This window comes from Gadus macrocephalus, chromosome 3 (assembly GCF_031168955.1).
Source record: "Gadus macrocephalus chromosome 3, ASM3116895v1".
NCBI lineage: Eukaryota > Metazoa > Chordata > Actinopteri > Gadiformes > Gadidae > Gadus > Gadus macrocephalus.
Window position 1 is genome coordinate 14,949,261 of NC_082384.1, and position 27,447 is coordinate 14,976,707.

Here is a 27,447-nt window from a genome sequence, read left to right on the forward strand (position 1 = left end):
GGAGCAGTGGAGTGGAGGAGAGGAAAGAAAAGGAGGGAGGCGGACACACCGTCTGGTTCTCTTTCATTAGTTAATCACACTGAGTAGGTTAATGGTCACAAGCACCAAATGCCGAGATCAAAGAGTGTGTACCCTGTAAGGGAGAGGTTGTTTTTCCTCTGCAGCACGAGTTGAGGGGCCCTAGCCAAGTTTACCTCGGCCAATTGGAAAGCGTCCTGGGGGCAGGGGGGGTGAAGCAGCTGAACACTAACCCCAGAGGACAGGCCAATTGCACACGGATAGAAAGGGGGTCCGGGCAGCCTTCCCTCGTGGCTCTCCCCCTCGCGGGTCAGCCCTAAGGACCCCTGCGCTTTAGCAGTAGCCCAACCTCCACCTTCTACACCCCCCCCCCCTACCCCCACACCCCAGTCCCAACCCCTGCCTGTGGCTCCTCCCCCACCTCCTTCTCCGGTCAAATTTGGGCACAAACAGTGGGTCTCTCCTCTGCTCCCCTCTCTCTACTTCCACCCTGCTCTGGGTAGCAGACCAACATCCCTAACAGGCAGTAGCAGCAGCAGCAGCAGTAGCTTGGTAGCAGCAGTAGCGCGGCGGCGGCGGCGGCGGGCGGCACCAGGGCTGCTAGCCTGTAATTAGCTCGGACAGCTCAGGCTTAGAGAGTGAGGGAGGCAGCCGGGCTACATCATAATGAGCTCTGCTGGGATTAGGACAGGGCAGGGGTTGGTGGTGGTGCGGGTGGGGGTGGGAGGGCTTGGGGGGGCTGGTGGTGGCGGAGGGTAGGGAAGGGCAGAAGGGTGGAGGGGGGGGGGGGGGGGGGGGGGCGTGAAGCGGTGAGAGAATTCTGGTTCTAGTCTCTCCCGCAGTATCACACAGGGCCGCGGAAAAAGGCAGTGTGGGGAGGAGGGAGGGAGGGAGGAGGGAGGGAGGAAAGGAGGGAGGGAAGGGCTATGGGGGAGAAGAAAGGAGATGTTAAGGCTTGAGGGAGGAGGAAAGAGGAGGTGAAGATGGTGGCTCCAGGGCTAGACATGGAGTAGCGTCTCGCAGGGTCAGGGGAGGAGAATTGGTTAGAGGACTCATCCAAATGAGTCAATGGATGCAGAGAGAGAAAGAGGAGGGAAAGAGAGCGAGAGAGCGAGAGACTTGCCACAACCTGCCAACTCCAGTAGATCAACGTTCATTTCGCCCTCACTAAAACTTGACTTCATCTATACAAGGAATGGCCTTATTATTCGTTTCTTCAGAGCCAAATATATAATAAACTCTGCTGTACTCTCCCGACACTATTTAACCAGGTGGAGAGCTTGGCATCTATCAATATCTAATCAGTTAGCCGGTGCAAATGAAAAGCCTTGTTGCGACGATATTCACCAACATAAACAAATGTGAAGTCAACAAACATTCCCATAACTACCCAAGACGCTGGTCTAAAAAAGGAAGCGGGGGCTTCCGATAAAGCTAAGTTTCCTCCCTTTGCGTTAATGTGTGAATCTGTGCAGCCAATTTTACAAATGAGCACGGAGCCTTAATCATCTTACTCTCACCCCCGCTGCCTGGTAATGGAGGAGGAAGGGGGCAGGTGGATGCTGTAAAAACTTGGGAAGGGCAAATTTCAACACCCCCACCAACTGCGGAGGACGTGTCGAGAGCTGAGAGAGAGATGATGGTGGTGGTGGCAAAGAAGAAGCCTGCAGTTGCTCGTCCCTGTGTGCGTACGTGTGAACGCATATGTGTATGTGCATGTGCGTGCACGTTTTGGCGCCTACATGCGCATGTGTGTACGCGGCCACATATGTGGTTGCATCAGTATAGGTGTGACAAAAAACAGGATTTAAGAGACAGAGGACACAGCGGGGACACACATCACGGTTTTGAGTCCTGTAGCGAACTGGGTTTGCACTCTACAGGAAGAGGACCAGCGAGGCTGACGGTCCTGCGGTCTTACTTCTCCACGTTGAGCTTCCTGGCCAGGCGCTTGAAGTAGGCCAGCTCGTTCCACACGCCGTCGCTGTCCTCCTGTCTCAGCTGCCAGGGCTCGGCTCTCCGACTCGGTCCTTTAGGTTTAGGCCTGGGGACCGACACAGACAGAGACAGAACGGTGAACAGAGAGACGACACACACAGAACGGTGAACAAAGAGACGACACACACAGAACGGGGAACAGAAACAGACAGAAAGACTAAAAGACAGACAGACGGAGACACAGAACGCGAACAAACAGACGCATATGATGGACAAAAACACTGAACGGTGAACAGAGTGACAGCCCGGGACGCAGACAGAACGGTGAACAGAGTGACAGACAGAGATACAGACAGAAAGGCAAGCGTACAAGACAGCTGGAGACATAGACAGCATGGTGAACGGACACAGACAAAGACACAGACAGACTGACTCAGATACAGACAGAAAACTGTACAGAAAGACAGAAAAGGAGAACATACCGGGTTAACGGGCCAATAAACAGAAAGGCCGACATATAGACGGACAGTCAGACAGACAGACAGGAGCATGATGAGCCCACATGTACATGTTCCTGGCAGCCTGGGGCCCCGGTCACCTGGGAGGACAGGGGCCCCTCCGTCTCGGTGTCTCCCTGCTCTCGTTATTCAGTCATCTTTAGCAGTATTCAAATGAGCAGCCTTGACTCTGACGTTCCCGGGGTAAATCATGTACACGCACGAGCCCACTGCTTCAGATTTTTTTTGTCTCCTTTTTCCTCTAAAAGCCTAGGGCAGAGCTCGCGAGGCAGGCTAATGCAGCGAACCCGTGTGCCATGCAAATTGAACAGAAAAAAACGATGTATACAAATATAAATAACAGCGAAAAAAATAAATAAACATATATCCAAGGAGGCCTTTTAAATGTTCACAACTCAGTTATGAATAGTTAATAGCAGATTGGCTCTATCATTGTGCCCCCCCATTCAAATATTCAGATGCACACACGCACGCACGCACACACACACACACACACACACACACACACACACACACACACACACACACACACACACACACACACACACACACACACACACACACACACACACACACACACACACACACACACAACCGATTGCATCCCTCTAACTCATTAATCTGTCTTTGCCCAGTCTACCAATTCAAGCCATTCAATTCCAATTAGTTCTTCATTATCAGACTAATATGGCTGCTACTAAGAAATTCAGATTGCAAAAGGGCTGATAAGAGGGACGGTTCCTCTTCCCTGTGTCTTCCTCACACACACACACACACACACACACACACACACACACACACACACACACACACACACACACACACACACACACACACCCAGTCCCCCCCACACACACACCCAGTCCCCCCCACACACACACCGCTAAATCAATGAGCAGAGGTGTGAAATGGATTGAGTGGGTCATTCTATTGCGGCAGGCTCTCTTTCCGTGGTCATTATTGGCTCTGTGAACGACGGCATGTGGCGTTAATACTAGCTAAGCCCTGGTACCCAGAGTTACCGGCTACAGAGGAACAGAAAATGTTTTCATTTAATTCTGATAATGCCCATGTGAGCAATTTGGAGGGCGTCAACTTTTTTTATAACCCCACTGTATGTGTGCGTGTGTGTGTGTGTGTGCATGTGTGAGATCAGAGTTTGCATGCTTTTCTAAAGTGCAGCACTACTAAGCAGGTATTCTCAATGCATACTCACCTAGTCACTATAGAGAGACCAAACCTCTCTCTCACACACACACACACACACACACACACACACACACACCACACACACACACACACACACACACACACACACACACACACACACACACACACACACACACACACACACAAACACACAAACAGAAGCCCAGACACGCACAATTATTTCACAATGTTTTGGAAATTAAATAAAGTGAGGAGATGTACTAGAACTAGCACCAACTCAGTAGGTTTGCTTTAACGGTCTGTCCCCGGTGATACTTACCAGGTGTGTGAGTTTCCCATATCACTCTCACCACGCACTGGTTTATTAAGTCAATGGTAAAGCTCTCTGAGCAGTCATTTCCATACAGCGGGACAGCAATGTGTTGCACGCAGAGCCAACAGAGCGAGCGAGCTATCAGCGTTAGGCCTCGTGTCTCTCTCTCTCTCTCTCACCCTCCCTCTCTCCTTCTCCCACTCCCTCTCCCTCCCCCTCTCCCTTCTGCAGAATCCCACTTTCCATTATTAAGCAGGAAATAGATAGAGAACTTTTCCATGCTACTGCCGCTAATTGCTCTGATTCGGGAGGGAATCTGTTTATGGGGCGCAACTTTGATCAGGGTATGGATGCCTTAATAACCTTTAATTTTATTTACTCACCCCCCATCATCCCTGTCTGATTATAAAACTTTTAAACCTCCCTTCTTCTAATCCAAATCAGAAGTTGGCCGTTTCCCTGTCTTTGAAGACATTTTGGGAGAACGTGGACAAGCTGGTTTTAACGCCAGAATCAGCGAATGCTACGCTAACGGCATGCTGATGAGTGAGCAGAGCCTGCTGCTACGGCTCAGATAGTGAGGCAGCAGCTAACCCTACGGGGCGTCTTTACTGTAGCCACAAGCTAGCCTCACAATAGCCATTGGCTTATCTCAACTATCCAACAATAGCTGCGTCAAATCACTTGCTTAAAACTGAAGACTAGGAACGTGTCTGATATGGTTTGCCATAGGATCTCCCCTCCTCCCACATCTTCGTCTATGTGGGCAAGTGTGAGTGTATAAGTTAGCATGTGACCATGAGTGACAGGTAAGGACGTTGCCTTACTATTCTCCAAAAAAGGTACTGCAGAATGGAAGTGACTAAACCCCAGCCCCACCAAACACGCCACAGGGAAATCCACCAACTAACCATCTCCTCCTCTAAAAAATGCACCCAGCCTCGATGCCTCTCCGTTCCTGACACACCAAGGTCCCCAGGTCTGTACCCAGCCACTGATAAGATTGTTTCCCCTGCTCAGGTGGGCATCAGGGCCGAGCGGGGCTGGGGGAGTCTAAAACCGGCTGTTTACAGACGAGGGCTGTGTGCCAAATATATGCCAGCGTGGTGACGTTGAGTGACTGGCTGCTGCCACAGAGGGCTGGCCATGGAAAGGGCAGCGGTGAGCTACCGTACCAATCAGCTGTCAAGACGTGCCGTAGGAATTTGCTAAACCTATAGGAAATAGTAGAAAGACGTTCGACTCTGGGATGTTTATATATACCTTATTCACTCAAAAATGAAAGAGAAAAAATTTAGTCATTCGCGTTCGTTTTCACATTCGTTTTTTTTTTACGTTGATAACCTGCTGAAGTATACGACAAGTGGTGGTGTCAACGCCATTCTCTCTCTCTCTCTCTCTCTCTCTCTCTCTCTCTCTCTCTCTCTCTCTCTCTCTCTCTCTCTCTCTCTCTCTCTCTCTCCCTCCCTCCCTCCCTCCCTCCCTCCCTCCCTCCCTCCCTCTCCCTCTCCCTCTCCCTCTCCCTCTCTCTCTCTCTCTCTCTCTCTCTCTCTCTCTCTCTCTCTCTCTCTCTCTCTCTCTCATCTTTGTTCCCACTGTCTCAGACACATGCCGCTGAGCCGCGCTGAGCTCCTCTGAGCCCGGGTTAGCGCCCGGCGCCCCGGCGCACCTCGCTCGCCAGCGCCGCGTTCACACGGGCTCCCGCCGCACCGCTGTTCTCTTTAATTAACCCGGGGAGAAAACAGCTGACGGGGTCAACACTTCTGCTCCCTCGCCGCCCAAGACACCCCCTCCCCTACCCTATATATATATATATATATATATATATATATATATATATATATATAAGAGACTCCTTGTTGACTTCTTAATAGGAGGGGGAATGGTGGGAGAGAGACGGAATGAAGAGTAAAAAAGCAGTAAAATGAAAAGATTGGGAGTTAAAAGAGAGGGAGAAAGACAAAGAATGTTCACGATAATGACAGTTGCCGTTTGGTGTGAAAACCCCATGGTTTCCCGCCGGAGAACGCGTGTGTGTCAGAACAGGAAATGGCTCTTCTGTTCCCCCCCCCCGTACTCACCTCCACCCTCCACAGGCCTTCTCAAACACCTTGCTGCCCCCCCCAACCCCCGCATCCACCCATCATCCCACCACCCCACACCCCCCAGGACCAGACACCTTCAGCCTACGGCTCTCACATCCTAATGAACACTCAGGGAAAAGACACACACACACTATCACCCACACACACACACCCTTGCACACACTTGCACTTGACACAAAATGCTCCCAAATTGACTTTGGCTTAGAACCTCAGAGCTTTACAAAAGGCAAAGGCAGGAATTATTCCCCCTCTCTCCCCGGCCTGATCCGACTGTCAGGTAGGGTAAGACTACACAGGGACTATTTGTGAACGGCTTCAGAGGGCTGGGCGGCTGCTTCCAGAGGGCTTTAGGCTAAAAAGGAGAGGGGTTCTCCATGCAACGTCCACGCTCCCCTCACTGAGTGCTGTGAGAACGAGTGTGGGGAGGTGTTATCTGTACCACTACATGTTTGAAGGCCCAGTGGGCAGTGTGAACGAGAGTTGCGCTTCACTCGCAGCAAAAGTTTCAGTCATTTAGAGAGCACTTACTATCGCTAATGTCGGCATCGCCATTTCCACAACTGTTATTTTCTGCATAGAGATCTTTCTATATTCTTTAACATTTATTTTCAGATTTAAAATTCGTTTTATAATTAACATGACTCTTATTTGATCTCTTCTTAATTCCTATAACTCTCTTGTAGGTTCGGCTGCGATGCCCAAATTAACCATCTGGGAATGATCAACTACATCTAATAGTGTGTGCGTGTCCGAGTGTGAGTGTGAGTGTGTGTGTGCGTGTGCGTGTGGGTGTGTGGGTGCGTGCATGAGTGCATGCGTTAGCCAGAACACTCACAGTCCGTCTGCCTCCTCTGCGTCCCTCAGCTGGTCCCTGATGGTCCTGTAGTTGGCCTGGATCAGGTGCAGGCGCTCCAGGCGGTTCTGGTGCGCACTCCTGAGCACTTCCATCTCCTTTGTCTTGGAGGGAACACAGAGAAACTACTAAGGTTACGACACTTTCCTCCAGAGCCACTAACTCAGATACAGGTCATTAGGGACCATAAGCTGGTCATCAGGCGCCTCCCTGGTAGCGGTCTTCAAGCTGTTGACACCGGGGAATCAAACCCAGGACATTTTCGCCTGTTATTGACCATCCTTGGCCATGACACTATCCTGCCCCCAATAATATTATTATTTGCCCCGCAAAGTTCCACCCTTTACTGAACCCTCATTGGTCCGAATCCAGCCAAGGCCAACCTATTGATACCGTGTTTCTCACCTCTCGTAGGAAAGTCCTCCCGATCTAACCGAGACGGAGGCATTGTTAGTTTGAAACTGTTTCCTACCAGCCCCGGCTCAAAGAGACCATGGAGGAGGCGGTCAGGCATGTGTGACCAAAACAATCATGCAACTACACCTGCCCTTCACCTCGGTTCCACTCCCAGACCCCCGCCAGCACACAGATATCCCCCTAAGTGGGGTCATCCTTCTGCCAGTAAGAGGCACACATGTTGCGGTGCTGTTTGACGGGGGAATGGAGGAGGAGAGGCGCTTTATGAGGCGGGAGGGGGTCTGTCGACACGGTTGTTGACAGCCATGAAAACACAGCACAACACTTCTGGGTTCTGACTATAAAGAAGGAGGTAGGAGAACATATAGATTTTCCTTGACAGGAGCAAATGCTCCTCCAACCATCCCCACCACCACCCCCACCCGGCCATTATTTTGACCTCGGAAAGACAAGAGGAGTTGCAGAGGATGTTGTCAACAGGCGGGCAAAAAGCGTAGAAGCCAGAGCAAGTGCATGAAAAAGAAACGAGTTGTGGAGGGAGAGGATGGATGGAGAGAGGACACCAGGATGTGGAAAGAGTAGGAGAATTGACATAGAAAGAAATCACAATAGAAAGGAAGACTCAAGAGATGATCAAAGAAAAAGAAAGGCGCAGAGGACAAAGGTGGGCAATATGAGGTAGAAGAGGAGGGCAGAGGTCGGATAACGTAAATAAAGTTGGAAGAAACAGATAAAGTTAACTGAGAGAAAGACAAATAAATAAAGAGACCAGAAAGAAAGAAAGATGGAAAGCAGGGGGAAAGACAAAAGAAACAAATAGTGAATGAAACGAAAAACGAGAAAGGAAAGAAAGCAAGAAAGGATGACAGACAGAGAAAGGGAAAGTGAGAGGGGAGGAGAGGGCGGTTCTGGTTGAGTGGTCAGGGCTGGGCGAGTGGTGGAGCTCCGTGCAGAAGGGAAGGAGCTTGTTTACTGCTGATATGACACGGCTGCCCTGCAGAGAGGGAAATGCAAGCCCTCGGCCCTGTTATTATTAACAAGGACAAAGAGAACAGAGACAGTTCACACACACACACACTCATGTACACACACAAACACACACATGAACGCACAGACACACCAACATCATGCAAGCAAACACACACCATCATGACTCTCACAAACTCTCTCTCGCTGACACACACACTCTCTCACACACACACACACACGCGAACACTCAGAAATTCACCCGTGTGTGCGCGCACACACACACACACAAACAGCCTATGTGACAACTATGGATTTTTTATCCGGGGTATGCTTTATTCACAGAGGACATCTGCAACCCCTCCACAGCCCCCCTAATGAAAGGGGCCAGACCAGGGGTCGCTGGGGGTGGCTGGTGGGGTGAGGGGAGAAGGGGGTGTGGGACAGAGAAAGAGTCAAGGCTGACTGATTGATTGCGGCGGGGAGTGTCTGTGTGTGTGTGTGTGTGTGTGTGTGTGTGTGTGTGTGTGTGTGTGTGTGTGTGTGTGTGTGTGTGTGTGGGTGTGTGTGTGTGTGTGTGTGTGAGTGTGTGTGTGTGTGGGTGTGTGGGTGTGTGTGTGTGTGTGTGTGTCTGGGGGGGAGGGAGGTACGGGTGGCAGGGCATTAGCCACATCATGGCTTCCCATGCTCCTTTGCAGCACTCCCCCTTGGGCAAAGCAGCTCTGGTCGACAGGCCGCAGACCCCTGCCCGCCGATCAATAAGACCCCCCCCCACCTCCCACCCTCACCCTCCCCTCGCGGCTGCTGTGGACGTCTGTGGACGTCCTCAAGCTGAAAAATAATTACGGACTCAACCGCTGATGTTTACTTGAGAAGTCTGGAGCGGGGAGAACACAAAAAAAGAAACAACACAAGGCCATTATAGTGGGGGAATTGTTTGTTTGTCTGCGGCTGTTAGCTACTAAGGTCAACGTGTCAATGTTAAAGCGGGCTGGCGTGGCCAATTTGAAAGGCAGTCTATCGGAAACGATTGAACCGGGAATCAGGCGGAGAGCCAAATGACGTGGGGGGTGTTTGAGGGGGGCTGCGGGGCGCCGGGGGATGGCGTTTCAAGTGCAACTTATGAAGATGAGGAGGGGAAGGGGGGGGGGGGGGGGGGGTCAGAGCCCAAAATAACATGTTAAGTAAGGATGCGACCGCGGTATCACCTCATGTTGTGCATGTCCCTTTCAGAATCCACGTGGATCAAGCTGCCATTTCACTTCACCTGCGCTCCGCGCCCGCATTAGCTTTGCTCAATGCGTCCGCCAAACCGGCATAAACATAAAATTGCGCCATTAAGTGAGATAGTCATGCGTCACACTGCGTCGGGCGCCGTGTGCTCAGTCGAGTGTTTGTCAGCGATTCGGACAGCCTAATTCAAGACACTCGAGATTCTGACAAGAAAATGATGTCCGTCCACGTCCGGCTGTGATTGAAGAACAAGAGGAGGCGATAGGGAGGGAGGGAGGTGGGAGGTGGGGGGGGGGGAGAGAATGACCTCCACGCGGATCACCTTGTCATGTGGGCCGCGGACAGGAGAAGGTTAAACAGGACCCGTGGCCTGAAAACCTGCCACCCGAATACCCCCCTCCCCATACCCAGGGAGTTGCATCCCCTGTCAGGAGAACGTGTAAAAGGAGGGGTAAAAATGTAGAATAATGCAAAAGGGGAGAAGATATTGTGTAACGACGTCTGGGAAGAGCACGGCGAAGGTTAAAAGAGTGATGAAGTCGACGCGTTTGGGGTTGGAGAGTGAGGGGGGGAGATGAATCCACATTCACCAGAGCAGCTTTTTCCCTTGCTGCTTCACTGCCACGCACACTCATCGTAAACAACGTCTTCCTCCGCAAGAATGCAGACGAACGTCTCCACCTCCTTGTTCGCCCAAGCAAGCTTTTTACGCGACATGTTAATTGTAAAGAATAATACCTTGAGGCTACTGTTTGTTTGTTTTTATCCCCGCGTCACCCGGAAGTGACGATTCTGTCGACCAATCAACGGAGGGGGGGTGTAGCTAGAATTCCAGGGTACCCTTTCAGGCGTCTGGTCTCGTTTTGGGTACCGCAACGGAGGAGTCCCTAGAATGGGGTCGGAACGGGTACGGCAAAGTCCGGGTCACGCCCACTTTTGGCGGTGGAAACGCGATCCGACCCGCACCTTTGCGATCCGATCCGTTCCGCACCCTGCAGTGGAAATGCGCCATTAGTCACTGGCGCATGTGTCGTTGCTAGTTTACAACTGGCGCAGAGCGTTCTTTTCCCACCAGCGCCACTCGCCGGTAAATTAGGGATTGATCATGCGCCCCAAGGGGCGGTTCGGCGGAAGGAGGAGGCGTGTTCTGGCGCAAACGCTATTTTGCCGTTGCTGAATACCATTGCGCTACTGACCAGGAAATACCTGGTTTAAAGTCAGTGGCGCGTTGTTCAGATGCTATTTTAAGGGCGGATGCATAGCCTACATGCGCATGCGATGCATACGGATTGCTTGTGCACCTCGCGCCTTGTGCACCTCGCGCATACACTTTGCTTCTCTCATCTACCTAGCCGAACATTCTTGGTAAATTATTTGGGAAAGAACAGCTGATGCAGCGGTAATAAGTTGTACTTTTAAATCAATGCATCTGCAAACACCGTACAGCAAACACATATTTTCTTGACACAGACATCGTATAGGCCTACATGCCCATAACTTTTAGGATTGATGAGTATTTGATCGTGAAAAACATTGTTTTACCGCGAGTGAGTGTTAAAAAGAATGAATGAATGCGGGCGCGCGTGTGTGCTCTGTTTAAACACACGCAAACTAAACACGTAACGCATAATACAATCAATGGCAATGTCTGTTACCGCGGAGACACATGCATATTAGGATAGCATACAATACTGATAAGAAACAATGTTTATAATGTATTGCGTATTTCATTAAATAGATCAGTTACCGCATATCATATGTTATATTATTTACGTTTTCTTTGGCGAAATTTATTTGAGGACTCAGTATTTCTGAAGTTGTGGAAGAAAACCCCTTATTCCATGTGTGAATTAGGCCATATTATTTGGCAATAAACTGAGCCATTTGCAGTTTGAAATTCATGTGCATCTGTCTCATCGGAGACTGCAGACGCGCTGTCAAAATATCAACTCGTCCGATTCAAATGCGGTCATGGCTCTTAAAGGGGATGGGAGCTGGCACTCTCATTGGTTTGTTGGACGTTACGCCCAAACCACACCTACGGGTAATTAGGCTGCTTCAGACCAACCCTTTTGACACTTGCGCCGCGACGCAAGTGTCATTTATCCGCCTGTAAAATAGCGATAGCGCCGTAGAACCGCCCACAAAGCTACTTGCGCTTTGCGCTTTCCACTTGCGTTTCAGACCGTTAAAATAGGGCCCTGTGTGTGTCTTTGTGGGCGCGTACCTCTGTGTGTGTCCGTCCATGTTTGTGCGGCACCATGTGTTTGTCGCCCTGTGTGTATGCATGTGTGTGTCTCTCAATGTGTGTGTGTCTGTGTGTGTCAGGCAGAGAGAGAAGGTCATGCTGGAGGGCTGAGGCAACGCTGGGGGCAGACTGAAGCCTTCAGAGAGCGTGACTGCTGCTGCCTCTGTGGTCCCTGATTGCAACAATCATCCTGGTGTTAGTGGCCTCAGTGGCAGGCTGTTCCATTAAGGACTAACTCTATTAACCAGGGAGAGCGCTGCACAGCGCGTTCGCACGGAATAAACACACTTATCCAACGGTTCAGAGCCTGTGCGACCATTTGCGGATTGGGTGGTTTTCGGGGATAAAAATATATTTTAAACAGTAAAGCAAACTAACAAGGGGTGGCCAAGAAAAGGCAGGTAATTGTATGAAATAGAGGGAAGATAAACAACGAGTCGAAGAAAGCATGTAAAGAGAAAATGGTGGAGGGATAATTGAAGTTCTGAAGCAAGCCACGGCGAATCAGATTGAAAGAACAGGAAACGGATGAAAGAAAAACAGGGACAGAGAGAGAGACATTAGAAGTCATAGGCGTAGTCAAAGTGTTGTTTCCTTTACCTTGAGTTGAAGGAGCTCTTCAAGGTCCTGCATCCTCTGCTCTGCTCCTCCTCCTCCTCCTCCTCCTCCTCCTCCTCCTCCTCCTCCTCCCGCCTCCACACAGCTCGCCGGGGAGAGGGACCTGGACCGTTGCACAGGTGCATCCTGGGGGACGCAGTCAAAGAGACGCACTGAGGTGGTGCAGCGCTTCAGCGCGCCTCCAAGTACACAGGCAATGGAACCGCCGCCGCGCAACAATTAACATCTGTGCAGCACGCATGAAGTGAATGCCGATATCAGGATGATACATGGTCGTCTCCCTCCCCGCTCACCTCAGGTGAAACACACACACAGACACACACACATTATTTTCTACCCAGCTCACAGGCACACACAAACAAACATACTACCAGCAGAAGTCAAGTAGGGAGAGATAAAGAGAAAAAAGATAAATAAATAAATAAAATAAAAAAAAGGTGTGAGTGGGTGCACATGTGTGTGAGAGGGATGTGGAGGGGAGTGTGTGTGTGTGTGTGTGTGCTAGTACCAGCTAGAGTGCGCCAAAGGTTTCTCCCCGCGAATGCCTAATGAGTATGTTCATTTCCATTTACATTGTTTCTTTGACAATAATGATGTCCCATTAGGGGGGAGGGGGGTGCTGTGGATTCCGGAATGTGCCGGGCTTCATTACCGGGTGTGGGGGGGGGTGGGTGGGCAGGGAGGCCCCTCTAATTGCTCTACCCGGGGCCCGCCAGGTTACACTTGATAGGACAACTGAGGAGGGGGGAGGGGGGAGGGGGGGAGGGGGGAGGGGGGAGGGGGGAGGGAGGGGGAGGGGGAGTGTGGGGGGCGTTCGCTATCTGGCCTCCTCTGTGGAGATAAATAAAGAAGGAGGTGAGGGGAGACGTGGCAGGGAAAGCAGTGCGAACAATATGCTGGTGGAATATGAATGCGGAGGGGTTGGGGCCGGCAGGGCCCTCCCACGGTGCCAGGCAGGGCCGACCAGATGGCAGGGCGAGGAGAGGCATCCTGCACTGCGACTGAACGTGCGTAGTGGGCAGGCCGGGGCGCGGCGAGGGGAAGCTGGAGAAGAGGGGGAAGAAGGGAAGGAGGGAAGGGAGAAGCGGTAGAGGTCGGAGCACGCTTAGAGGACAGGGGGAGCATGTGACACAAATGGGACCGGGAAAAACTCGTAATAAAACAAAATTGTAAAATGAGAAAACTATAGAAAAAGCTTTTGTTGTTGGTTGAAGTACTAGTTGAGTTTTGATCAGGCCATTTGAAATGCTACTAAAAGTATGAATGATACTGCAGCGAAACAGCATGATGTAATTGATCTTGACAGATTGACCATCGCCGCTTGCCCGCTCCTCAGTAAGTGTGTGTCTTTTTGTGTGTGCATGTTTAATTGCGTGCCAAAGGGCTACAGCTGAGTCCAGTGACCCAGTGCGCTTGTCTTGCGCTGTGCCCATGCTGCTACCAGCCAGGTCTGTCGTTAACAAATAGCAGCATTATGCTCATACATGGCAGGCCGGCTCCCACGGCCCGTGGACCAAGCGGTTCAGAAAGGCTGGCAACCTGGGAAAGGCAACGGCTATTTGGATTTGTTTTCTTTGGCGACTCCCACAAAGTTTGGGCCTTTTTAGTTCCCTGTACTGCTTCACATTTACAACTGCCGTCTCCAAATCCGACATAGTCAGATGAGGTATTAAAGCCAAATTTATGATCTGCAGACACTTTTAAAGGGTTAGTCTTTTAATTTTCAGGCAGGAAATTAATGTATTTTATATCAATCTAAATGGCAACTTCATATAATGCTTAACGTAGATCTATAACTCAACAGGACTCGGCAAACAAAAGAATTGTAGGGTTCTATAAAGGACTAAAAATGGATTATGACTTCTAGCAGAGATGGACCACATATAATGATGCACAGGATGGTCAGCATGTATTTATTCGCATAAGTTATCAAACAGGCACTGTAAGTCATTGCAGATAAAAACACAATTGTGTCCATTTGTACGCGTGTGTGTGTGTGTGTGTGTGTGTGTGTGTGTGTGTGTGTGTGTGTGTGTGTGTGTGTGTGTGTGTGTGTGTGTGTGTGTGTGTGTGTGTGAGTATGCACTCTGCTTGGTAGGGAAGGGGGGGGGGGGGGAAAGATGGCAAGGTCTCACTGCAGATGCTCTTTGCAAATCCAACTGGAGGCTGTCCCTCGCCTGCCCTGCGACTCAGTACCAGAGGACACAATAATGTCCCCAGTCACACACACACTCACATACACTTGCTGTTCATGTTCCACTGAGACCACAAGGCTAAATATCTCTCTCTCCCTCACTCTCTCCCCATCTCTCCCCCTCCAGCTCTCGCTCCCTCAGCAGACAGCTGGCTAGCCTCCACAACCTGACCTGCACGCAGCACCCTGTAATGGTTCCTTAAATATAAAAGACCAATAGAGCTGTTACACAAGCAGAGGACAGCAGAGATATGAGGAGAGAGTGCTACATTGTGTGTGCGTGTGTGTGTGTGTGTGTGTGTGTGTGTGTGTGTGTGTGTGCGTGCGTGCGTGCGTGCGTGCGTGCGTGCGTGCGTGCGTGCGTGCGTGCGTGCGTGCGTGCGTGCGTGCGTGCGTGCGTGCGTGCGTGCGTGCGTGCGTGCGTGCGTGCGTGCGTGCGTGCGTGCGTGCGTGCGTGCGTGCGTGCGTGCGTGCGTGCGTGCGTGCGTGCGTGCGTGCGTGCGTGCGTGCGTGCGTGCGTGCGTGCGTGCGTGCGTGCGTGCGTGCGTGCGTGCGTGCGTGCGTGCGTGCGTGCGTGCGTGCGTGCGTGCGTGCGTGCGTGCGTGCGTGCGTGCGTGCGTGCGTGCGTGCGTGCGTGCGTGCGTGCGTGCGTGCGTGCGTGCGTGCGTGCGTGCGTGCGTGCGTGCGTGCGTGCGTGCGTGCGTGCGTGCGTGCGTGCGTGCGTGCGTGCGTGCGTGCGTGCGTGCGTGCGTGCGTGCGTGCGTGCGTGCGTGCGTGCGTGCGTGCGTGCGTGCGTGCGTGCGTGCGTGCGTGCGTGCGTGCGTGCGTGCGTGCGTGCGTGCGTGCGTGCGTGCGTGCGTGCGTGCGTGCGTGCGTGCGTGCGTGCGTGCGTGCGTGTCAGTGTTGTACGTTGAAGACAGGAAACCGTTATTTACCGTACGGTAAATAACAGCCCAGGAGCAAAGGAAAGAAAACGGTGAACCTGAACTATCATCCACTCTCTCATCTTCATTTCACTTTCACCTCTCCACCATGACGCATCTCTCTCTCTCCCTCTCTCTCTCTCGCTCTCTTTCAGTATCTCTCCCTCTCTTCCCCTCCATCTCTCTCTTTCAGTAGCCAGCTCTCTCTCTTTCAGTCTCTCGCTCTGGTTCCAGAGGCCTCTCGGTCCTCAATAGGTTTCTTTATGATGGCAGCAGCATCGTGTCCCGAGTGTGTCTCTCAAAGCACGGCTTGTTTGCCTCCTGAGAGGTGAATAGGAATACTGCACACACAAGCCTGCACGCACGCACGTACACATACAATGGCGCACACACAAACACAAGCATACACGACACACAGACGGCCATATGTGCAACACATGTGTATCCATACTTTCTGCTTTACACACACCTACACAGTCCAAACAAAAGTACATCTACGTGGTCACCAAAATGACGCTTTTTACCGAGGCAGTACAGCAAGCATTCAGTTACAGAGCATTGTGTATTTGTCACGCATACAAGTTTTGTACATTAGCTCACCCAGGTTCATCCCATTTTCCTGAATGCATATATATATGTGTGTTTGTGTGTGAGCATGAGTGTGAGTGTGTGTGTGTGTGCCCGTGAGTGTGTTTGCCCGTGCATGTGTGCCTGTGCATTTTCATCTGTGCCTATGCGTTTATGCGTCACACACACAGCTTGTGTGTGTCTCTGGCAACGAATAAGACAAGGAGATTGTCCGAATTAAGACTGCCGCTTCTTTAGGTCAAGATTCAGACCACGCAAGGCCACCTCCTCCAAGCCTTCCCCGCCAAGGCGATGAGAGGAGCCGGATGGAGATCAAAGCTCTCCTCCTTCCTGTTGATGATGGGTACTAGTGAAGCAGTAAATTAGCTGGTGGCTGCACCCCAGGCATGCGTGAAACCCGCGGCACTCGCTGCTGCGCTCACAGCTGGTGGTTGATCTCGGTGTGCGTCAGTGTGTGTGTTTCTGTGTCTGTATGTGTGCGTACTTGTTAAGGACAAAGACTGGGGGATGTTTTTTCCGATCAATCACATGACCATCGCAAGCTCTTCAAGTATGCGCCCCTTTGGTTCAGGTCTGATGAGCTCAGCCGAGCCCTCATCCTAAATGGATAGATGGCATAAGGGCGTGTCAGCAGCTGACTTGAGAGTGCTTTGTGTCTGGGAGAGGAGAAGCGGCCGTAACCAACCCTGGAGGCCCTGGCTGGAGGTGGAAGGGAGGGTAAGAGTCGGAGAATCAGTTGCTCACCTGCTGTCTGATGCTGGTAGAGCGGCCTCTGGAAGAACTGGCTTTCCACGTCCTCTCCGTCCAAGCTCCTCCGTCAAGAGGCGTGCTGGTCCCTAGCCCTGGACTGGAGAAGTTCGAGGCCTGGTTGAAACCGGAGCTGACAGGTGTGTCTGCGCTCGGCTGACACAGCTCCTGGAAGGACACACACAGAACCTCTTCAAGACGGGGCAATATAGGCAGGGATCACCACACCCAGCTGCGTGGTCCAAAACTCCAATCAGACAGATGTGACATTAATGATGAGGATGTGGTGGTTGAGGGAGTGGAATCAGGCAGTGTTGAGTCTCTCACCCAATGATATACTCGTCGTCCACTCCACTTCCATAGGCTGATGTCAACATTTAGTCTGAAGTGGAGCAGTGGCAGTGGATATGGGCAAGGAACAGCTGTCCACTAGCAATAGCAGTAAGGTGTGAGTGTGTGTGTGTGTATGTGTGCGGTCATTTATCATTGTCTGGACACCTAGCCTCTCCATAATACCCATGTGTATCGCTGGCGCTGAGCACATACAGGCTAGCATAACCGAGAGGGAGAGCTGAGACTCTAGCCATGTAGGGGGGGCCCGGGACCAGGCGCATCAAACACACACACCTGGACAGCGGACGTTCTCCAAGCACCATCAAGTTGGCACTAAATATTGTGTATATATTGTCGAAATATACATCTAATAGTCAGATTTCTCTGTGAATACTAAGTGAAAATACTTAATACTTTTTTGGAAAATTTACGTTTTCTGTTATTTACACAAAAACACAAACAGAAAGAACTGACCAAACAGCACATTCAACCATCCAAATAAACAGTATCAACCACATTGCATTAAGTCAGCAGACCTTTGTTTTTTGTATATGACTCTTAAGGTGCGGCCACACCAAACGCGTATCTCGCGTACTTCGCGTATGAAATCGCCATTTTTTCCATAGGGAACCATTGGTTTACGCGCGTATTACGCGTATTATGCGTAATACGCGTATAAGCAACATTGTATGCGCGTATTGCGCGTATGAGGCGCGTATATTTACGCGCTATACGTGCGTATTGCGCGTATATCGCGTACATTTCAAGAGTTCAAAAAATGGAACATTTTACGCTCATACGCATGACGATTAGCCGTATTGCCCAATCAGCGTTGAGCTTGACCCGACGTCACTGGCAGAGAGTAGTGAGCTTGGACAGAAGCATACGGCCGACATATTTCTTTATTCTGTGTGGAAATAGTAACATAGTTACGCCATTAAATGCTTTTATGGAAACATTTCTAGCGAGAAATGTGCATTTTACTTTCATAATGTTCGCTCGGTGAATGTGAAGGATGTTTGGTTTGATAGTTATGACGAAGAGGGAACGCTCCGTTCACTTGCATGGACAGAGTCTCTGGTTACTAAGCAACCTCAACGTCTTGGCGGACTATTTCTCTGCTGATCAACACTACAGACTACACGAACAGAAATGGAGGTGGATCAAAATCTCATCGTCGCCGTGTGCGGCCGTCCTGTCCTGTACGACACCACGATGGTGTCGTACAGGGACAGGAACAAAACAGAGAGGGCGTGGGACGACGTGGCAGAGGATATTGGCGTTCCTGGTAAGATCAGTGAATAATGTGTGTGTATTTTGCTTGGCTTCAGCTATCGGTGTGTGTGGGTTGTGTGGCGTATTGCGCGTATTGTGCGTATGTGACCATTTTTGACACAAAATGCAACATTTTACGCGCGTATCTCGCGTAAAAAGTATGCGAGATACGCGTCTGGTGTGGCCGCACCTTTACTCCCAGGTTCCAAAGCAACACAGGTTGCATACCACGGTATCTTTGCTTTGAAACCACCTCAACCAAACAACAACAACGGGTGTGAGGTGTGAAGAGAGTGAAACAGCTTCACCTCTCCCACAACAACAAACTGTCTGCTCAACACGTGTGTGTGTGTGTGTGTGTGTGTGTGTGTGTGTGTGTGTGTGTGTGTGTGTGTGTGTGTGTGTGTGTGTGTGTGTGTGTGTGTGTGTGTGTGTGTGTGTGTGTGTGTGTGTGTGTGTGCCTGACGTGCAGAGGCCTTCGAAGTTCGCACCCGTGTTTTACATGGAAGAAGAAGAGGAAGAAGCAGGCGGTATGTCATCACCTCTTCACTCCAGCTCCTCCTGATCGCATTATCAGATACCTGGCATCTGGGTGTGACCTTGTTAACTGCCAGGGTAATCAACTTCAACCATTGGGGAGGAGAGAGAGAGAGAGAGAGAGAGAGAGAGAGAGAGAGAGAGAGAGAGAGAGAGAGAGAGAGAGAGAGAGAGAGAGAGAGAGAGAGAGAGAGAGAGAGAGAGAGATGGAGAGGGGGAGTGAGGGGGGGGTGATAAATTATTAGCGAAGAAGATTTTGTTCGCGTTTTTATTAAATTGGCCTGTCAAAGGAGGTCGGCCAAATTATCTGGGGCCTCGTTCGTTGGAGGCCGGCCATGTTGGCGCATCTGTTACAATTATTTATAATTTTCCAGGCGGTCGGGAGGACTGACTGGGGCTGTTCGGCATCGAGCGCATAAAGCAATTTACAAATTAACTGATGTGGGAGTGTCTCCACTCTTTCTCCGACGATCGCTCCATCCGTAATATCTGTCTGGCCTCCGCTGCTTTTTAAACGCTGCTTTTTTTCTGGAGGGCAGAATGTAGGAAATAAAAGTAAATAAATAAATACATAGATAAAAAAATAAATGAGGAAATAAATCATGAAATGCTGATGATGGGAGAAAGCGGAGTCATACCTGAGACGTATGAGAGCACGCTATCAGAAAGAACAAGAGAAAAAAAAAAAAAAAAGTGAAAGAGCAACAGCTGCTGTAAATAAAAGTAAAGAAAGAAAAAAAGAAAGGACAAGACAAGGAAAAGTGTGTGCAACGCAACCAGAAACAAGATTGGACGGGGGGGGGGGTTGAAACACACGGGATGGTGGGAGGATGGGGGTGGGTAGGGGGTTGGAAGAAAAAGAGAGAGAGAGAGAGAGAGAGAGAGAGAGAGAGAGAGAGAGAGAGAGAGACAGAGAGAGAGAGAGAGAGAGAGAGACAGAGAGAGAGAGAGAGAGAGAGAGAGAGAGAGAGAGAGAGAGAGAGAGAGAGAGAGAGAGAGAGAGACAGAGAGAGAGAGGGAGAGGGAGAGGAGGGGGGTGAGGCGAGAACAAGAAGAAGGAGGCAAAAAAAAAAAGCTGGTGCTCTGTAATTACAGAACACGATTAGGCTCTTCGGGGAGCTCGTCTGGCGCACCCGGCCCTTCGCCGGCAAGGATGCGGCGCTACGACCATATGGAGCGGGGCTCGCGATGGCGCTCCCCGACGCTCATGACCCGTCTGCTGCCGAGCCCTTGAGCTGAATGTGAAATGAGACTTGCCAGGCCTAATGTTCTACACATGCACCATTTATGCCACAAAACAAATCTGATCACTGTTAATTATGGAGCAGCCATAAGCAGGGAGGGCCAAAACGTGCATGCACACAGATACAGACACGGGCACACACACACACACACACACACACACACACACACACACACACACACACACACACACACACACACAGATAGACTGACACACTCGCATACAAAGACACACACGCACACACAAACACAGAAACACAAACTCAAGTCCCATTCACGGCATATCTGCTGAGAGGCAGGGCATTGTGAAGAGCAGGGAGAGAGACGTTGAGAGTCAGGGCTAGCAGGAACATCAGCCCTAGCCCACACACACACAGTATACACTGTGGAACACGGCTCCTGTGGTCACAGGGGTGGGGGGCTCCTTCTGACATGAATCCTTCTGGGTGAGCAAAAGGGACTTACGTCTTTCTCTGCTTATGTGAGCTTGCCTCGTGCAGCAGCATTCAGCGTTGTTTCTGCCCACACATGACCGGGGTGACCCGTATGAGTGTATGCACGTTATGGATGTATTTATGGATGTGGACATCACAGGCCTGTATGAATGCATATGCACTACATTGAGAAGCAGGCGGGCGGCTGTGGTTCATTAAATTGAGACTGGTGGGGTGGGTTGGGGTGGGGGGACTGGGGCCTAATGAGAAGAGTTGGGCTGGTAAAACACACGCCGCTGGAGTCCATGTCGTTAGCATGGACTCCATGTCATTAGCATGTCTCAGGCAGGATGGACATGGCACCGTTCCAAGTGCAAGCCCACACCCACGGAAATGCATACACATGCAGATGCACGCACATGCACGTGCACACATTCACCCACACACATTTATGCATACACATATTCTCACAATCACTCTTAAAAACACACACACACACACACACACACACACACACACACATGAACCCCCTAACACAGAATTTATGTAGGAACAAACAATGGGTCTATAAATGGACACATTCAAATCTATAGCCATGGGCTCTGGGTATAACAGTGACTACAATACGAAGATCAATAGAAACATGCTGGTTACTAGGGCCAGTGTGAATCTTTAACCTCATGCTTACATGTATTGAATGCTTGATTAGAATGCGAAAGTAGAAAGATTAGAAAGTAACTGCAATGTATTCTTGATGTCCTGTCATCAAAAGCCTGAGCTATATAGACTATTAGAACATACATTTAAATATAGACTTACTAATAAAATGGTTCATTGATAAAATAAGACAGTGAAACATATGCATACATCACCATTTTGGAAGTCTAGTTGTTCATTTATATTATACTTTAAAATGTGTGTGACATGACCACACGACACTAAACCACAACAGGAAGCAGAGCCCTACACAAACACATCGACATACATTTTACTTCAGTCTACAGCATACCCCATTCTACCATCAGACGCTGTTTGGATTCCGTCGGCGCGCTAACAGAAAAAGGCATCACTGCGCTCCTCAATCAATTTTCTTTGTAACATTTTAACTCCATCACTTTTTTTCCCTCCCACATCGGACGTTTGATATTAATGATGATGATGATCAAAAGAAACACCTCGTCTGAAACCAAAAACATGACCCGCCATACAGAGGCACCACTACCTGTGCGTAACTGGCACTTTAATTATACATCTGACAACTTTTTGATTGGCCAACATTAATATCAGCCAGGCAGCAGATGTTTGAAAAGCATCACAACCAGCTAAGGGAGGCACCACATGGACTACCGTGAAAATAGAAAAAATAATAATAATCAAGAGCAGGGAAAAAATAAAAAGGGGGAAGCTGGTCACCTTGGGAAAATGGCTGCCGACTGGTACTAGGTATCCAATCTAATAAGTCTTCACGGGTGACGCTTCTATAGTAGCTATCACACTCCGCTGCTCGTTGAATGAGTGCTTTGACAGAACGCGTTAATGTGAATTCCTGCGCCAAACTTTTTTCCCTTCCTATGGCGGAAATGAAAAAATGTCTAAACTTTCAATGGCAATGCTGCGAGAATAATTGGTGCTTTGAAAGGCTGCCTACGCAAAAAACACAAACTCACCGTCAATTGCGGTCAAGGTTCCAGAAAGCCTGAGGACTAGCGTGAATCCTAATGTTGGTCTTTAATCACCGTACAGCGAGAACAGTAGCCAGGCATGCAAACAGCGAGGAAAATGACAGTTGGGGAGTTTGGATGCTAATGACCCAAACAATACAGCCCTGGAAAACGAAGGCTTGGTTTTCCAGGCAACTGATTGGGGATAACCCCCCCTGCCTGGAGGTGGTGTTGGTAGGACTTAACCTGTCAAACATTTCCAAAGTTAACTTTCCAACCTGGCAACCGGTCTCCCTGACATCATCCCAGTCACTAGGATGCTAACTGGCCAGGCCCTAAAGCTAGCCTATCACGGGTGAGCGGTTTGTTAAACTTTCAGAACACGCTTTGCTGATATTTGTGGCGTAAACACAATGACACAACCACATACTAACATTAGCTAACACATTTAATGCACCACTTTGCCATACGTGTGTGCCATACGCTTCTCTTTGTTCCGATGACGACAAGAGCGTCTGCTTTGAAACATGCATTCCAAAGAGTCACAAGACAGTAGTCAAAAGACATGTTTGATTACTCCATCCTTACCCCCCCTGCATACCAGTATGCCTCTATATGGAAGCCCAGCGAAGCCGCGTAGGGCTAACGGGGCTTAAGGAAGGAGCAAGACGGACAGCTGATCTTAGAGGAAAGCATAAGACACAATAGGCGTGCTTCCCCCCTCCCTCCCTCCTCCAACACGGACCTCCACGGGGTGGGTGGTTCAAAGCCGTCGCGCTGGTCAGTATTCAGATGAACACCCCCCCCCCCCCCCCGCAACATCAGCACTTTGATCATCCCCAATGGTAACAATCCAGTGGAAAAAATAAAAACTACATTTAAAATTAAAATCTGCCTTAACAACTGGCACATTGGAATTTAAACAGGTGTTCGGGAGGAAGTTGTGACAGAATCCGCAACAATCCACGATGCTGGAAGGTAGGCGCAACCTCAGCTCCTCGGTGGAACTCAAACACACACAGCTCACAAAGATGCACGTGTGTGGGCACCTTGTCAGTGCGATTATTCGGCGGGAAAACGGTGAGCCCTGACGGAATGCTAGACCTCGGGACGGCTGACGGTCTGTTCACTTTGATGTTAAGTTAAGGCAGCAGCAACGCAGACAGACGACAGCCCCACGTGTTCAGTAAGCATGCGGTAATCACAATGATAATACCTACAATAGGTATGAACGCATTCTGGGTATTTATATATTCAACATCTGGAAGATATAATTTCTTTTACAGATTTGTGTGAGAGGTTATAGAAAGGGTGTTGTGTATTAAATCAGGTAAAAGCACACGTGAGCCCTGTGCGCACACACATACAAGTGCGCGCGACCAAACACACACTGACAACAGCGCACGCACACACAGACACAAAAAAGAAAAGAAATGTGAGCACTGTGTGCAGTTCCCGTGAATTTTGTATTAATTACTGGGGGAACACATTATAGCTTTACTTAATTACCCACTAATTGATCCATTTATATTTCGACGTCCGTTAAATGAACGAGGTTAAGAGAGATGCAGTGATTGTAACTCACTTAACATTTGAGCTGATATCCTTTGACTTCTGCAGTCCAGGGGCGCTCTTGTCAGCCTGTCAGATTAATGCGCAAAATAAACATTCAATTTGCGGGTGAGAAATAAAACAGATCGCAAGCTGAACTGCTTAGAGCTTCTCACCTAACACTGAACCCAGAGCACGACTAAACATCTACTTCCCAGTCTCCATGTAGACAGAAAGGCCCACAGCGCATCCGTTTTCATCCGTACCGGAGGATTAAACTAGAAACTCAAGAGAGCGTCTATAAAGGAAGAAACACCCGCTCTAATGACAGAGCCCACAGCATGCGAAACACAGGACCTCAAACCACAAAGGCGTGGTCCTGTCTAGCTCCACAGATCTAGCATGGCATTCAACGCTGTCCAGCATTACAGGGTTTGATCCCCCTGCTAGGAACGCGTGCACTCATTATCACAGTACTTAAGACGCTTTAGGTCAAAGCGTCTACCAAAGGACATATTTCACATTCAAGCCTGACCGGATGTTCGTCGTGCGCGTGCTCGTTCACCAGCGACGCGCCGACGTGCCTCAGCGCGGCGTGGTCCCGGGAACACCCATCGCCACATCATTAGGAGTTAATAACGGCCACTTTCCTTGACGCCGCCAACACGCTAACTCGCTACTTTGACCCACAGGCCGACACACCCTCCTCCTCCTCCTCCTCCTCCTCCTCATCCTCCTCCACCACCACCGCCGTCTCCTCCGTCCCCTAGGGGTGGGAGTTGAAAGGCGGGAGGCTTCACAGACAGGAGCAGCTCCCACCCCCTGCTGCTGTAGTTTTCAACACCATTACTGGCTCTCCAATTAAGATGAAGCTTCTTCCCTGTGGTCAGACTCCAGCGACACAACGGAAAAGGTGTAGGGGGGAAGGAAGAGTGAAGTAAATGTGGAGGGAGAGAGAGAGAGAGAGAGAGAGAGAGAGAGAGAGAGAGAGAGAGAGAGAGAGAGAGAGACATAGAGAAATAGATTTTTTATGTTTGTCAAATGTGTAGTGTTTCATCAATCATGCCAATCAAGTAAATTTAATTTTATTGAGAGTGAGAGAGTGAGAGAGAGTGCAAGAAAGAGAGCGAGAGACAGAGAGAGAGAAAGAAAAGATCAGACAGATTACTTGAAAGATGTTCGGCCAGTCGGAGTTGGACTGATCAAGGATGGACCAGAGTATCATCACGCACCATCAAGAGAGAGAGTGTGTCTCAGTTAAACACCAGAGATCAGTCACTGCTTGCTCACTTTACACCCAACTGATACACCCTGCTTGAACCTTCAGCCTTGCCGCTCTTTTCCAGAGCCTTGGATGGTTGACCGGCCATGAGGGGAAGGAATGATGTAATGCATTTTTATTGTCCAGACAAAATAAAGCAGAAACGGATGCTAGGACGATGCCGTTCGTTCACGCGTCACTGCAGTCTGACACAGTCCCACGCGGTCAGAGGCTGCTGCGATGGAAAACATCTGGGCGCCACCACGGAGGAGACTGATACGGCGGTGCCTCGGCGGCTCAGCGAGAAAAAACACCTGGAAGAGCTCAGCGTCTTATTTATGAGGGTGCGAGGGCGCAGGTGGTTCAGCTCTGTCTGTAGGGGGGAGATAGGTTGGGGGGCGTGGCTCCCGGGACGCAATTAGAGTAGGGGGACAGGAGAGTGCGGTGGCAGGTGTTGTCAACGTACTAATCACCCGCCGTCTTCTCTTGGAAACACGGCGGGGACTGGACGAAGCAAAACCACGTAACCTGATTGAGAACGCTTTTAATTGGAAACCTGCCTACAAAACTACGTCTGGCTTCCTACTTTAACATTGGGTCAACTTTCTCCTCACATGCGTGGCGGCAAAGCCATTGGATGAGGAGAGGGGTATCTTACCTTCACATTAGTTTGCTTGTTGGGCTGTTGACCTGCGGTGGTGGTGGTCTGGTGTGCTTGCTGCTGCTGCTGGGTCTGCAGTAGACGCTTCTCTTGCTGCTGCTGCTGCTGTAGCTGGCTCTGGAACTCCAGGATCTGCTGGTCTCTGTGGGCCAGCAGGTCCTGCTGCTGTAGCTGGCTCTGGAGCTCCAGGATCTGCTGGTCTCTCTGGGCCAGCAGGCCGCTTAGCTCCAGGTGGTTCTGGCGGAGCTGGGCTTCACCGGCCACCAGGGCCTGGTAGCTCTGGCTTAGCTCTGTGTAGAGCTGCAGGGAGAAAGGGAGGGGGGGGGGATGGAGTGGTTCTGGTGAAAGGTTACCGAGTTTGATCCCCACTGTCCACGGCATGACTTGTGGGCATGCTTGAGCAAGATGCCTTAACCCGCTACCTAATCTCTAACAACTTTGGATAAATTACTGAGTGGTAAATAGTAAAATGGAACACACATACATATACACACACATACAAGTACACAAAAACAAACACACACACACACACACACACACACACACACACACACACACACACACACACACACACACACACACACACACACACACACACACACACACACACACACACACACACAGCAAAGAGGCAACGGAGAGGGAAATGGATGTGGCATTGGTGAAAAGAAAAATGAAGGAAGGCCATGAATGGGTAAGGGTAATTTAAAGGAATGGGTCAGGGTAAAATAAACATTGGGCTATAACCTACCCACGTTAGGAGCTACTGCGCTAGCCGCCCGTCCTCCTGCTATAAGGCTGCCGTACGGCTTTGACCGGCATCCCATAGACTTTGCATTTTGTTGTCATACTATGGCATTGCGTTTTAGCACCACTTTTCCATTAGGCTGGGATCAATACACATTGTCTTGACACATGTCAGGCCTGTTGAGAAAATGGCTGATAAGAAGGTAGTGGGTGAAGAGGAGGGAGAGTGTGGGAGAGAGAATGCAACCATCAATAGTACTACCAGTACTATTGCATGGTAAAAGCCCTGTGTATGTCCTAAGAAGGGTGAGGGCAGAAGCAACTTGACTGACCATTTGTATTCAGAATATTTATATGGAATGTTTGTTAGAGGGTTCAATCCCCATAGTCCCAAACCTAAATAATGGATCTTAAACAAGACGCCTGGATAGAAGAATCTGCTGAATAACTGAAAGGGTGAAGGATCATGTAGGCGTGAGGAATGGCCATCTTGCACTAGTCTTTTGTGAAACCTCAATAGCGTCCAGTCCTTAATAACTTTTATAACTGTAACAATCTATCAAAACACATAACATGGAGATTAAGGGCGCACTCACACTAGGCCATCTGTACCGTGCCCAAGGCCGTCTGACACCTCTGCGTCTACGCCCCTGAAGTCTAGATCGTTTGGCTAGTGTGAGCACGCCAACCGTACTCAAGTACAGTTCAATTCCGTGGCCTGAGCACACTTCGGAGAGGTGTGCTCAGGCCACGGTACAGATGGTAATGAGCCCACACGCGCACATGCACGGCTACGCTTGCGTTGTCTCTGGGGACACAGCGCAGCAACACCTCCACCCAAGCCCCCAAAGTGTAAATTGTGTTCTCTGTTGTTCTACTAAGCAGCGGACGCTTGG

The 27,447-nt window shown here is 50.1% G+C and overlaps 1 protein-coding gene across 1 annotated transcript in view; it reads right to left on the reverse strand.

Annotated features, from left to right (window-relative positions):
• The window catches only part of cntln (centlein, centrosomal protein), an 86,504-nt gene that overhangs the window by 43,725 nt on the left and 15,332 nt on the right, over nt 1-27,447 (reverse strand). Inside the window, exons 9-13 of the mRNA XM_060046688.1 lie at nt 25,802-26,104; nt 16,847-17,017; nt 12,380-12,523; nt 6,898-7,019; nt 1,940-2,062 (exon numbers count right to left, since the gene is read on the reverse strand). Of these exons, the coding sequence (XP_059902671.1) occupies nt 1,940-2,062; nt 6,898-7,019; nt 12,380-12,523; nt 16,847-17,017; nt 25,802-26,104 (863 nt within the window). The remainder of the gene's footprint in view (nt 1-1,939; nt 2,063-6,897; nt 7,020-12,379; nt 12,524-16,846; nt 17,018-25,801; nt 26,105-27,447) is intronic.